Source organism: Phyllobates terribilis, unplaced genomic scaffold (genome assembly GCF_046119375.1).
Source record: "Phyllobates terribilis strain yellow unplaced genomic scaffold, ASM4611937v1 Scaffold_10__3_contigs__length_209671492, whole genome shotgun sequence".
Classification (NCBI taxonomy): domain Eukaryota; kingdom Metazoa; phylum Chordata; class Amphibia; order Anura; family Dendrobatidae; genus Phyllobates; species Phyllobates terribilis.
In genome coordinates, this window is record NW_027362770.1 from 42588778 (window position 1) to 42603297 (window position 14520).

The 14520-nt window shown below is 42.9% G+C and overlaps 1 protein-coding gene across 2 annotated transcripts in view; it reads right to left on the reverse strand.

The window, feature by feature from the left end:
- Window positions 1–4520: 4520 nt before the first annotated feature.
- The window catches only part of SLC25A48 (solute carrier family 25 member 48), a 455831-nt gene continuing 445831 nt past the window's right edge, over window positions 4521–14520 (reverse strand). The window contains exon 7 of one of the 2 annotated variants that reach the window (XM_073649535.1): window positions 4521–5186. In XM_073649535.1, coding sequence (XP_073505636.1) covers window positions 5070–5186 — 117 coding nt within the window. In that variant the 3' untranslated portion in view covers window positions 4521–5069. Of the gene's footprint in view, window positions 5187–10649; window positions 13360–14520 lie in introns of those variants that run through there. The other variant, XM_073649536.1, reaches the window with a different exon arrangement.

Here is a 14520-nt window from a genome sequence, read left to right on the forward strand (position 1 = left end):
ACCACTCAGTCAGGACCGCATGAATTGCAACTCTATTAATATCGGCACTCTCAGTGGCAATTGGCTTTGTGCACTGTCAATTGCTCCAGCCGGCCACAAGCCACTTCCGTTCTCTGGCCTGCTGGAGGCTGGCGCCATGCAGGGGACGTTGGTTGGCGTGATGATGGCGTCACTGCATTCTGCCACCTGTGTCCACTGCACACATGGCAGGATAGAAGAGGAGACGGAGACTGCGGCTGGATTAGGGGAGTATAAGATTTTTTGTGTGAGCTGTAGGGGAACATCATACTGTGTGAGGGGACCATTATACTGTATTTAGATTGTGGGAACCATCATACTATATGGGGGCTGTGAGGAACATAATAGTGTATTGAAGTCTATGGGGAGACAATCATACTGTATTAGGGTTATCTGGGGTTGTGGAGGACCATCATACTATTTTGGGAATGTGGAGAACCATTATACTACAGGGGGCTATGGAGGAACATCATACTGTGAAGGGTAACCATCATACTATAAGGAAGAGGCCTGTGGTGGGACCATCATACTGTATTGGGGCTATGGGGATCATCATACTGTGTTTGGGGACTATCATTCTATATGGGGATCTGTGGGAGGACTAACGTACTATATTGGGGCTCTTGGGGACAATAATGCTTTATTGGGTATGTGAGGAGCCTCATAATGTGTGGGTGGACCATAATACTATATGGAAGTTTGTAGTGGGACTATCATACTGTGCAGAGGAACCATCATACTTTATTGGGGGCTTTGAGGAAACATTATACTGTATTGGGGCTGTGGTGGACCATCATACTGTGTGGGGGGACCACCATACTATATGGAGGCATGTGGTGGCACAATCATGCTGATTTTGAGGCTGTGTGTGATCATCATACTGTATTTGGGGCGATGAGGGACAATCATAATGTGTGTGATACATCATACTATATGGAGGGCTGTGGGGGACCATCATACTGTATTGGGTCTATGTGGGACCATCATATTGTGTGGGAGGAACATCATACTATATGGCAGTTTGTGGGGGACCAGCATACTGTATCTGGGCTATGGTGGATCATTGTAATGTGTGGGGGGGACCATCATACTGTGTGGGGGACTATGATGGAACCATCATATTGTCTGGGAGATTGTGGAGATCATCACACTGTGAGGGGGGCTGTGGTAACCATCATACTGTGTGGGTGCTGTGGGAGGACATCATACTGTGTGGGGGCTGTGGGAGGACATCATACTGTGTGGGGGACTGTCATGACCATCATACTATTTGAGTGGGCCTGGGGTAACCATCAAGTGGAGCTGGTGGAATGTGGGAGCATCTTTATGTATGGGGGCATTTTTGGGGTATCATGCTCTATCAGGGCCATGGAAGGCATATCATAGTGGATGAGAACAATAAGGGGCTTTAGTAGTCACAAAATAACTGTAAGTCCAGCAATACATATCCTTCTCGGGTCTTAAAAAGTTGTGAGGTATGTCCTGCACTTATGTGCCATGATAGGACTTTTCCCATGAGACCCCGTGTTTTCTATGTATGACCCTGCATTATTACAGTAAAGAAGCACTGAGGGACATTTTATAAGGAGGCACAATAGGGAATCATTATCAATAAAGGGTAAGCACAGGAGGCATTATTATTACAAGAAAGCTCAGAGGTGACTATAACGAGGTTTGGGGTGGTTATTATTATAAAGGCTCCGGTGGCCACTATTTATATAACGTGTTGTATAACTGTAAGAGGCGCAGGGGACCATTATTACTAGGAGGAAATGAAGAGAGACTTGTCATTGTGTGGGACGCAATAGCATGGTACCACTACTATATAGAGCACAGAAGGGGTATATAGTTTGTGTAAAGGCAGGGGAATGTGAGGAGGCTGCTGGAAAATCAGTAAGCCAAAGTGGTCTCTGTTTTACATTTTGCAGGGACGAGTTATGGATGGAAGAAGTAGTCAAGATGGTCAGGGCTGAATGAAAAAGAAAAAGTGAAAATTTACGCTCATGAAAAACATCACTGGTGAGAACCTGTACAGTATACACATATAAGATCTGCAGAGCACTGGTGTAAATGTAAAACTGATATTACCATTATATGGTCACTGTATGGTGGTAATATCAATCCTAGTACAGTAGTTTTGGTTAATGATCAGTATGACAATATTATCACTACTGTATTTGTTGGTAATATATGGTTATGGTCTGGTAGTATTTTTATATTGCAATATTATTATTGCAGTAGTAATAGTATTAAGTCTTATATAATAGTATTATTGGAAATATACAGTGGTGGCCAAAAGTATTGGCACCCCTGCAATTCTGTCAGATAATACTCAGTTTCTTCCTGAATATGATTGCAATCACAAATTCTTTGGTATTATTATCTTCATTTAATTTGCTTGCAAGGAAAAAACACAAAAGAGAATGAAGCAAAAATCAAATCATTGATCATTTCATACAAAACTCCAAAAATGGGCCAGACAAAAGTATTGGCACCCTCAGCCTAATACTTGGTTGCACAACCTTTAGCCAAAATAACTGCGAACAACCGCTTCCGGTAACCATCAATGAGTTTCTTAAAATGCTCTGCTGGAATTGTAGACCATTCTTCTTTGGCAAACTGCTCCAGGTCCCTGATATTTGAAGGGTGCCTTCTCTAAACTGCCATTTTGAGATCTCTCCACAGGTGTTCTATGCGATTCAGGTCTGGACTCATTGCTGGCCACCTTAGAAGTCTCCAGTGCTTTCTCTCAAACCATTTTATAATGCTTTTGGAAGTGTGTTTTGGGTCATTATCCTGCTGGAAGACCCATGACCTCTGAGGGAGACCCTGCTTTCTCACACTGGGCCCTACATTATGCTGCAAAATTTGTTGGTAGTCTTCAGACTTCATAATGCCATGCACACGGTCAAGCGGTCGAGTGCCAGAGGCAGCAAAGCAACCCCAAAACATCAGGGAACCTCCACCATGTTTGACTGTAGGGACCGTGTTCTTTTCTTTGAATGCCTCTTTTTTTTTCCTGTACACTCTATGTTGAAAGTTTTTTGCCAAAAAGCTCTACTTTTTTCTCATCTGACCAGAGAACATTCTTCCAAAATGTTTTAGGCTTTCTCAGGTAAGTTTTGGCAAACTCCAGCCTGGCTTTTTTATGTCTCGGGGTAAGAAGTGGGGTCTTCCAGGGTATCCTACCATACAGTCCCTTTTCATTCAGACGCCGACGGATAGTACGGGTTGACACTGTTGTACCCTCGGACTGCAGGGCAGCTTGAACTTGTTTGGATGTTAGTCGAGGTTCTTTATCCACCATCCGCACAATCTTGCGTTGAAATCTCTCGTCAATTTTTCTTTTCCGTCCACATCTAGGGAGGTTAGCCACAGTGCCATGGGCTTTAAACTTCTTGATCACACTGCGCACGGAAGACACAGGAACATTCAGGTCTTTGGAGATGGACTTGTAGCCTTGAGATTGCTCATGCTTCCTCACAATTTGGTTTCTCAAGTCCTCAGACAGTTCTTTGGTCTTCTTTCTTTTCTCCATGCTCAATGTGGTACACACAAGGGCACAGGACAGATGTTGAGTCAACTTTAATCCATGTTAACTGGCTGTAAGTGTGATTTAGTTATTGCCAACACCTGATAGGTGCCACAGGTAAGTTACAGGTGCTGTTAATTACACGAATTAGAGAAGCATCACTTGATTTTTCAAAGAGTGCCAATACTTTTGTCCACCCCCTTTTTTAGGTTTGGTGTGGAATTATATCCAATTTGGCTTTAGGACAATTCTTTTTGTGTTTTTTCATTGAAGACAAATTAAATGAAGATAATAATACCAAAGAATTTGTGATTGCAATCATTTTTAGGAAGAAACTGAGTATTATCTGACAGAATTGCAGGGGTGCCAATACTTTTGGCCACCACTGTAGGTCTTGTAGTAAATCCTGATTTCTTGCAGGCAGGGTAATATAAGTAAAAGAGACCCTAATCTGGGGAAGGGGACGCAGCTGGCATGGGCCTGTGTGCTTTCAAGCCCCAGGGCTGATGAATTTTAGTCCCAGTTCATCCCTGCATGACTCAGTACAAGTTATTCCTTACAAAAATTCTACATCTAGCCACTCTATAGTAAAAGCTTAATCTTGTCACCCTCCACATTTAAAAAAAAACATATACCAAAATGCGAACTAATTAGGACAAAAAGTAACTGTTCAAACAAAAGATATCACACACAGAATCAAAAACATGTGCTTTAAATTGTGTGACAGGGGGTACCCTAAGTGGTCTGTACATAGCTCTACTCCAAAACAGTAAGGGGCTTCTGTCATAGCAGAACTATTGGACTGCAAAGGGCCCATATGCTGTTTCTTCCCAGGGGCCCTTTTCTCTCTGTATCCGCTCCTGCACTAGAAGTTATTTAATAGTGGTAATAAAAATTGTGAATTCAAGATCGTGAATCCTAATACTTCCTCCCTTCTACATAACCCATATCCATGTTTACTGCTATAACCTTTTGTTAAAAAATTAGGTATCAGTTTATTGGAATGAAGCCATATCTGATAGGCACACTTATGACAGAATTCGATAAAACAGCTCAGTAACAAAACACTTCTGGCGTTAGCAGCGGAGGATCTAACATTTATAAAACCATTGCGAGCATCCTCTTCCAACCATGAAACAAGGTGCACAAACAACTTACAATAATCATCCCACTCAATTCACAAATGTTTATGTCGTTTTGGTAGTGTACAATGAAGTGGAACAATAGCATGCTACTGGTATCTGATGGCATCAATAGTAGGAGAACGATTAGAATCTTGACCTCATTTTTGTGACGCAGCAGCTCAAAGACTTCTTTTCCTATTCACTATCTTTGTATCTTTGTGGTAAGTAGTGACATGCTAAAGATTTTCAAGCTGCTATTATTAAATTAAATAGTCATTAGTCATTCTAATTTAAATTACTGCTTTTTTTGGCATTGATTAATCATTCATGGCATGTCTTGTAAAAATATAAATACTGTATATTCAGAATGAAAAAAGTGCATCATTGGATGTGAATTAATTTGATTCCTTGCTTGTCTTCAGCGCTTGTAATGAAAGTTCATAGGTCAAAAACATTGCAGCGCTCATTGGAAAACCACGTATGGCGTTTACTGTGATTCCCCTGAAAAACACCTGTAAAAGAGAAGATTTTACAAATCATGATTAGAAATTGTCCCACAGTGAAGAAAATGTAGGCTTTAGTACAACACTGAGATGATTCACACATTTATAAAGAAAAAGTTTCCCATTTTCATATTACCTATGTGAATAAACTACAAAAATCCATATCAATACTTTTTATTTTTTTTTTAAACAATGTGTTTATTGAATTTTGCACAAAAATCAGAACATACAATCTATAGGGCCAACAGATGCCCAAAACTGTGCCCCAACCTCTGGGCTTACAAAATGTACAAAATGAACAGTATAAAAATAAAATAAAAGGAAAATACATATACATAAAAGAAAACAAAAGAAAAAAGAATGGATTAATTACATTAAATTCCCCATATATTAGATGGTTGTGAGAAATAATTTATATTCGTAAGTGCTGTGAATGTCGCATGGCTCATATTTTGCTCTATTGCAAGATCGGAGGTGCAAGGTAGGGAGAGGGGCCCAGAATCATCCCGCGCGTCACCCAAACTCAGAACGGCGCACAAAATATCCCGCTTCCTCAACGTTCCCCATGTATAGACAATGGGCTGTTTAACCAAGGTTTCCATATTTTATCAGTTTTCTTCTTTGCCTTGAGTGTGTGCGCCAGAGCCCTTTCATATTGACAGTTCGTGTTTAGTCTGGTCACTATCTCCCCCACCGTAGGGATGCCCACTCCTTTCCATTTAGCCGCGATAGCTGATCTAACTGCGATCAGAATATGTGACAAAATTCCTCTAATTTCCCAGGGGACATCCATTAATCCTATATGAAGTATTCCCATACTAGGTGTTATCTCCAGGTGAGTCCCCAGTACATCCCATATCAAACTATCCAAAGCCCCCCATAGTGGTTGAAGTTTTGGACAAAACCACCACATGTGGCCCAACGAGCCTTCCCCATTGCATCCTCTCCAACATAAAAATGATGATTCAGACCCGAAGTGTACCATCTGTGCCGGGTAGTAGTACCATCTCATGTGCGTCTTTTTAAGCTGCTCTAGGTGGTTTAAACATGATAAAACTCGCTGGACCTCATCCAAACTATCCCACCAGTCCTGAGGGTCCGTTGAAACTCTTAGATCCCGTTCCCAACGAGTCATATACGTCAATTTATCGTCCAGATCTGGGTCGTTTAGAGCCCTATAGAGTATAGAAACCCCCTTAGAACCGGTCTTAGAGTGGATAAAATAACCCATAGCTCTTTTATCCTTAGGTAGAATAAAAAAGGGGGATGTCTGTGTAGAGTGAAGTAAATGCCTTATTTGCAAATACTGGTAAAACAAGGGCCGTAGGTCCGGGAATCTCATAACTAGTTTATCAAAAGGAATTATTACATTGTCCTCCAACAGGTCTGCTAGCGATTGAACTCCAGCTGATACCCAACGTTGAAGGTTAATATATGGAATATGATATTCTAGAGCTCGCAAAGAGATCTCAGTCCTGGGGAGTAACAGCAGTTTGGATGACAAATTCATCCAACAATGCATAGTAGCCTCCGATGTTGGTAACATGGCAACCATAGTGCTTCGCTTCACTACTTCTGTCTCCAATATCAATCTGGTAGAATGGTTTCGGGCAAGTAAGGACTATATTTGCAACCATTTGTGGCCGCTGTCCATGTTCCACCAGTCCCTGATTCCCGTCAAGACCGCCGCTCTATAGTAGGCTATGAGATTGGGCATGCCCATCCCTCCCATGTCATATGGATAATACAGAAGTCTACCAGACACCCTCGATCTCCTATTGTCCCAAACGTAATTATTAGCCAGTCTTTGAAGGGTATTTATGATTTTAGAAGGGATTTTAATTGGGATACACCTAAAATAGTATAACATTTTTGGAAGGACCATCATTTTAAAAATATTTATCCTGGCTATCCATGATGCAACAACGTTTTGTAATACCGCCAGCTCCTCCCGCACCGTATTTATCAGTCTAGTAAAATTTACTTCCACCAATTGTTTTGAAAGGGTTAAGGTGATACCCAAATACGTCATTCCTTCCTGCGCCCACAGAAAAGGGTATGCCCCTTCCAGTCTTTGCCTAAGTGACAATGGAACAAGAATCGGCAGGACAACCGTCTTAGCTGCATTCAGTTTATAATACGAGATGTTTGTAAACGTTTTGAGATCGGACATAATGGCAGAGAAGGACCTGTCCAGATCAGTGCACGAGATAACCACATCGTCTACATATAGACCGATTTTGTGGGAGGACCCCCCACCGAGATGACCGAAATCTCTGAGTTATTTCAAATCTTTTCAGTCAAGGGCTCCATACATAAAGCAAATATGACTGGAGATAAGGGGCAGCCCTGCCGTGTCTATTTGTTATGGGGAAGGATTCAGAGAGGAAACCAGACGTCAAAACCTTAGCGGAAGGTGTTGAGTAGAATGCGTTAATCGCAGACAGAATAGGTCCTTTTAGTCCAAATTTAAGCAAAACACTTTTAAGGTATCCCCAGTGCACCCTATCAAACGCTTTCTCAGCTTCTAGCAACAGGAGTGCACTGGGGAGGCTGCTCAACTCTGCCACTTTGATCAGATCCAACATCCTCCTCGTACCATCTTTAGCTTCCCTACCAGCTACAAAACCAACTTGATCTGAGGATATCAGGGAAGGAACGACACGATTTATTCTAACAGCCAAGAGCTTGGTAAAGATCTTTACATCACTATTCAAAAGTGCTATTGGTCTAAAATTACCTGGAGAATCAGGGGTCTTTCCAGGCTTAGGCAATGTGACGATCGTAGCCTCCAAATTAGGTACTGCTACCTTTCCCGAGTCTCTCCAGGTATTATATAACCTGATAAGGTATGGGGTAAGAACTTTTTGGAAACCACGATAGTACTCATTAGCCATGCCGTCTGGGCCAGGGGTCTTGTGACATTTGGATGAATTAATAACATCTTTCAGTTCTACTTCTGTGAAGGGGGCATTCAATATTTGTAACTGTTCCCGGGAAACCTTCGGGAGCTTCAAATCACTCAAATATTGATCAATATCTGACTGTTGTGGCTGTGGGGTATCAACATCATCTTATAGGTTATATAAAGATTTATAGTATGCAGCAAAGACTGCAGCTATGTCCTTCGGACTTGTGGCTATAAACCCTTTCGAGTCCCATAGATGATCTATTCTGGATTTTGCAGCCCTTTTCTTGACCCGCCCGGCCAAAATGGCTCCCGACATATCTCCCATGGGATAGTGACTAAGTTGGAACTTGCGGAGGTCATATTCATATACTGCCAGCAGATCAGAGTGCAGTTTAAATCTGAGCTGATGTAAGGTGCCCCAGCGAGGTAGTCGTGGGCGAGCTGTAGCCCCCTCTCACTCTGGCACCCTACAGACAATACGTGTCCTCCCTCTGAAATGTGGCTGTGTATGTGGGGCTCTCCACTTACTTCAAACCATCCGATCGCGGCTGTCTCCAGGCATTTCTCTTCTGGGACCAGGGCAGCAATTAATTCAGAGGACACGAGGTTCTTAACCAGAACTTGAACTTTACTTGGGGAAGAGGAATATGTACAATATTTACAGGCAGATATAATGGATAAGGCCCGACAGGTTATTATCTCTCTCACAGGCGCTGGCAACTCCTTCAGCCCTGGTTCCCTCTTTAAGTGAAGCATCTCTGTGACTCTAATCTCTGGCCAAAGAGACTCTTCTGCAATACCAACAGTGATCTGGATCCGATATCTCTCCCCCACATCTTAGCCTGGAGTCCTATTTATCTTCCTCTGCTTCCTGCAGACTAGAAGTGCCCCGGGTCCTCACTACCTTTGATGAGTTTCTCCGGCCGGCTAATAGGACTCTTGCTCTTGCGTAGGGAGACTTTCACACTGGTGATTCCACTGTCTGAGGGTATGGAGCTCCCGTCTACCCTACTAGCCAATATATATTCAGGCTGCTTGTATGGTTCTCTGTCCTATCTCTTACTGAAGAATCACTTCCTGATTCTGGAAACTAAACAGAGATTTTCCTAATGTGCCCACCCTCAGTGAGCTGTCATCACACAGCATTAACTCATCACTGTCTGTAACACTGCTAGCAGGCTCAACCTGACATCTGCACCCAGGACAGTGGCATCTTGTGGCTGTTTATAGGTACTGCAGCCCACAAGGAATTATGCCAGGAACAAGCTCTATATCACTCAAGGCTTGATCAGGGCACTAAGTTCCCCCTCTATTCTACTGACTGGACCACTAAAGCTAACCCCTTAGCTTGGTCTACCAACAGTTCAGAGAGGTCTGACTTCAGGAACACTTCCTTTAACTATCTCAGTGCCAAGGGAAGGCTACGCCCTTCCCCACTATTACACTGATATATGGCCTCAGTGGTAGCCGGGGAGGGGGAGGTTTTATTTAATATTTCTAGCTTTTTCAACTCAGGAGGTCATTCCTGTGTTGCTCCCTCTTTCTTTTCAATTGTGACGCTTATTGTAAGAAGACTCCCCGTATCACCGCTTTGTGCGCTGTCCATAAAGTCTCGTCGGAAACTGTGCCATTGTCATTTAATTCAAAATAAGATGTCAATTCTGCTGTTGCTTTTGTCATTATAGAGTCATTCAATAATAGAGACGTGTTTAGTCGCCAGTGTGGTGTTGGGTTGAATTGGTGCGCAAGATGTACACGTAGGTAGATCGGTGCGTGGTCAGACCACGTAATCGTTCCAACCTCCGCAGATATACATCTATTGAGAGCTCTATTGTCTACTAGGAATAAGTCAATCCTACTATATGACCCATGTCAGAGAGAATGAAAAGTATAGTCCCTTTCACTGGCATGAGAGTATCTCCAAAAATCGTGCAGACCAAATTCATGGACCAACTTGCTCAATTCTCTCCGAGGGCGACCTGATCTAGATGAGCAGTCTAAAGTACCATCCATTGGCATGTTAAAATCCCCACATACAATAACCTCCCCTTGTTTAAGTGTTGAAATGGTAGAGAGGACTTTTCGCACAAATGGGAGATGGGCACAATTTGGGGCGTATAGTGCTGAAATCGAATGAGGGGTCCCATTCAATGTACACACCAACACCAAGTATCTACCCATGGGGTCTGCACACATCTGAATGTTCTGGAAAGCCACCGAATTTTTTATCATAATACAGATTCCTGCTGTCTTAGTCTGGGCATTTGCAAAAAATATATGGGGGAATTGTGCCTGATGCAATCTATGATTATCAGCTGCCAATAACACACAATGTCTGCCTTCGATTTCCTCACCTCCCTCCACAACATAGAGCGTTTGGCAGGTGAATTTAACCCTTTCACATTCAACGAGAGAAATTGTATACTCATAATTACACATAAAGGAGGAAATTGTTATGAGCCGCATACAAAAATCCAACTTTTCTCTCCCCCCTCCCCCCACCCCAACCCCCCCACACCACCCCTCATGAGCCATTCACTGAAAAAAGCACATATGGCATTAGAACGATCAGCAGTTACGTCAATAGGGGAAATATACCTCAAGTTAAATTGGAAAAAAACAAACAAATAAAAAACAGTAAAAAGAAGGAAAAAACGCAGCGGAAAAAAGTCAGCAGAAAAAACCATAGAGAAAACTTCAGTCAAAAAAGTAAATTCTTCACACATAAATCTGACCACGGGGTCCCGTGAGATTTTCAAATCTCGCTGTCACTCAGCAAGATTTCTCACAGTCCAGAGGATCACCAACCAGACGGCTTCCGCCGAACAACAAGAACAAAGGGAAAAAAAAAAAGGTCAGCAGTCCTCTAACAGCTCCATCTCAGCCAGGATAGCGTCCTTGCCTCTCTTTCAGGTCGATACCCATTCCTGCGCAATTTTCTTTCCTTTAGCAGGTTGTCTAGGAGCATAGGCAATCTTCCAGGAAGCCAATTTCTCTTCCGCTTGTTTAGGGGTAAAACACGCTACCACGCCACTGTCACGGAGTATTAGTAGTTTTACTGGGTTGAATCCCCATCTATACCGTATGCCGGACTCTCTCAATGCCCTGCACACATGGGCAAATTCTCTTCTCTTTGCCAGGGTAGCCGCAGAAAGGTCTGGAAAGACCTGCAGATTTTGAAATTCCTCAGGCAGCCTGGGGGTTTTCCTTAGTTGGTATAGGAACATGTCCTTTGTAGTGAAGAAATGAATGCATGCCAAGGTATCTCTAGGCAGGGTAGGATCTACATGTCTGGGCTTCGGTGTTCTGTGAATCCTGTCCACCATTAAATCATTAGGGGCAACCTCAGGTAATACAGCCACCAGGAAGGGTCGCATGAACTCAGAGAGATCCTTATCTGGCACTTCTTCAGGGATTCCCCTAAGCCTCACATTGTTATGTCTGGATCTATCTTCTAAGTCATAAACTTTATCAGTGACTCGAGACATCTCTTCCCTGAGTGCCTCATTTTCATTTACCAAGGCATTGATCGTTCTGGCATATTCTTCCATCTTGTTTTCAATGTGGGAAGTACGATCCCCAATGGAAGTAATCTTCCCTTTCATCTCCTGTAACATTGCCTGCATATCTTCCCTCATGGAGGAGCAAATTGCAGCCAGAAATTCTTGCATATCTGCCCTTGTCATTGGTGCTGTGGGCTCATTATCCCTGCTGCTGTGTTTCACATTCTCTGCTTCCCCTCCCCCTGAGGAGTGTGAAGAAGTTGCAGGGGAGGCAGGTGCCATCTTACTCACTGTTCTTGTTGTTTGTCCCCTTTGGAAGAAAGCCTCCAATCTCACCGGGGATCCTCTTTTTTGAGACCTTCCCCTGGTCATCATGGGCCCTGGGTGTTCTGCCGCCACTGGGTATTAGGTAATAGGCTGTAGGACAATGCTGTGTGCTGCTTTTTGCTGGTTTTAATCCTGGCTGGCTGGAGCTATGCAGTTAAGTTGCTGCCACCTTGTCTTGCAGGCCACACCCCCCATCAATACTTTTTATGATTGGCCGTTGGTCATATAAGCTCCATTTTGCTTGATTCTGAGCATTGGGTATGGGATAAAAGTCTAATAATCACCTCTCCTCGACCCTCTTTGTACTTTTCCTGTCGTTGCCAGTTCTCCAATTAGCTTCTATGTCTTTTATCTTCTGTTTTCGATTTTCTATCTTCGTTTCTATGCCCCACATCATCACATAGGGCACAATGTAGGTCAATGTAGGTCCATTAATGTTAATACATGAATTTGGCCACAAGTGATACATGTCATTAACATCAATGACGTTTCTTGCACCCCAAGTGACAGCGTGGGGCCTAGTGAAGAATGGCAGCATCGGAGGACAGTAAAAAAAATGACAGAATAGAGAAGACCGAGGAGCCTATCACACGACCGTTGCTGGTGGAAGAGGTAACGGTAGGGCCAAGGAGAGATGTGTATTAGAATTTTTTAATACCTTCCCCGGAGAATTGATTTGCACTAAGTTTATCCAATGCAAATCAAATTTCCTGGCTAAATCTACTGAATTTGAATTTTGGAAGATTCGGTGTGACTCTGATTGTAAAGCAAGCTTTTGTAAGACACCTTTAGTATTGCTTATCTCTTGGATATAAAAACAAGTTAGTACTTCAAGAGGTATTCTGGTATAAGTAAATTATCACCTACAAACTGGATATGAGATAATTCTTAGACTGTGGGGGTTGCCAGAACAGGGCATTTCTAAAAAAAACAGTTTTCCCCTAATTCTCCCCTTCAACCAACCAGGGGGAATTGAATGAAGCATCATCCCTTTTGATTCCATTTGTATGGCATGGAAGATGAGAAATTAGGTTGTCTGCACAGTAGCATTTGAATAGCTCTAAAAGTCGCATTAATGTACATCCGCTACATTCTTCTGCTACAGTTATTTTCTGCCAGGGGAGAACAGGAGACAAATCCCCAGTTAGGGTTAATGGTAGGTGTCCCAGCAGTGGTACTCACACCAATATAACAATTTCACATTATTATTATTATTTATTTATATAGCACCATTGGTGCTGTACATAAGAAGGGGTTACATACAAAATACAGATATCACTTACAGTAAATGAACTAACAATGATAGACTGGTACAGAGGGAAGAGGACCCTGCCCTTGCAGGCTTACATTCTACAGGTTGGGGAAGGAAACAGTAGGTTGGGGGGTTTGCAGCAGCTTTGGTGGTGGTGATGCAGCAGCGTGGTCATTCCAGGTTTCATATCTAGTGGATGTGTAAAATTTTAGGTAGATAAGAAAATCCCTTTAAGATCTACAGAACTACATACTTTGATTGTCTAACATTCCTTAGAAAATACAGTACAGACCAAAAGTTTGGACACACCTTCTCATTTAAAGATTTTTCTGTATTTTCATGACTATGAAAATTGTACATTCACACTGAAGGCATCAAAACTATGAATTAACACATGTGGAATTATATACTTAACAAAAAAGTGTGAAACAACTGAAAATATGTCTTATATTCTAGGTTCTTCAAAGTAGCCACCTTTTGCTTTGATGACTGCTTTGCACACTCTTGGCATTCTGTTGATGAGCTTCAAGAGGTAGTCACCGGAAATGGTCTTCCAACAATCTTGAAGGAGTTCCCAGAGATACTTAGCACTTGTTGGCCCTTTTGCCTTCACTCTGCGGCCCAGCTCACCCCAAACCATCTCGATTGGGTTCAGGTCTGGTGACTGTGGAGGCCAGGTCATCTGGCATAGCACCCCATCACTCTCCTCCTTGGTCAAATAGCCCTTACACAGCCTGGAGGTGTGTTTGGGGTCATTGTCCTGTTGAAAAATAAATGATGGTCCAACTAAACGCAAACTGGATGGAATAGGATGCTGCTGCAAGATGCTGTGGCAGCCATGCTGGTTCTGTATGCCTTCAATTTTGAATAAATCTCCAACAGTGTCACCAGCAAAGCACCCCCACACTATCACACCTCCTCCATGCTTCATGGTGGGAAGCAGGCATGTAGAGTCCATCTGTTGACCTTTTCTGCGTCGCACAAAGACACGGTGGTTGGAACCAAAATCTCAAATTTGGACTCATGAGACCAAAGCACAGATTTCCACTGGTCTAATGTCCATTCCTTGTGTTCTTTAGCCCAAACAAGTCTCTTCTGCTTGTTGCCTGTCCTTAGCAGTGGTTTCCTAGCAGATATTTTACCATGAAGGCCTTCTGCACAAAGTCTCCTCTTAACAGTTATTGTAGAGATGTGTCTGCTGCTAGAACTCTATGTGGCATTGACCTGGTCTCTAATCTGAGCTGCTGTTAACCTGCGATTTCTGAGGCTGGTGACTCGGATAAACTTATCCTCAGAAGCAGAGGTGACTCTTGGTCTTCCTTTCCTGGGGCGGTCCTCATGTGAGCAAGT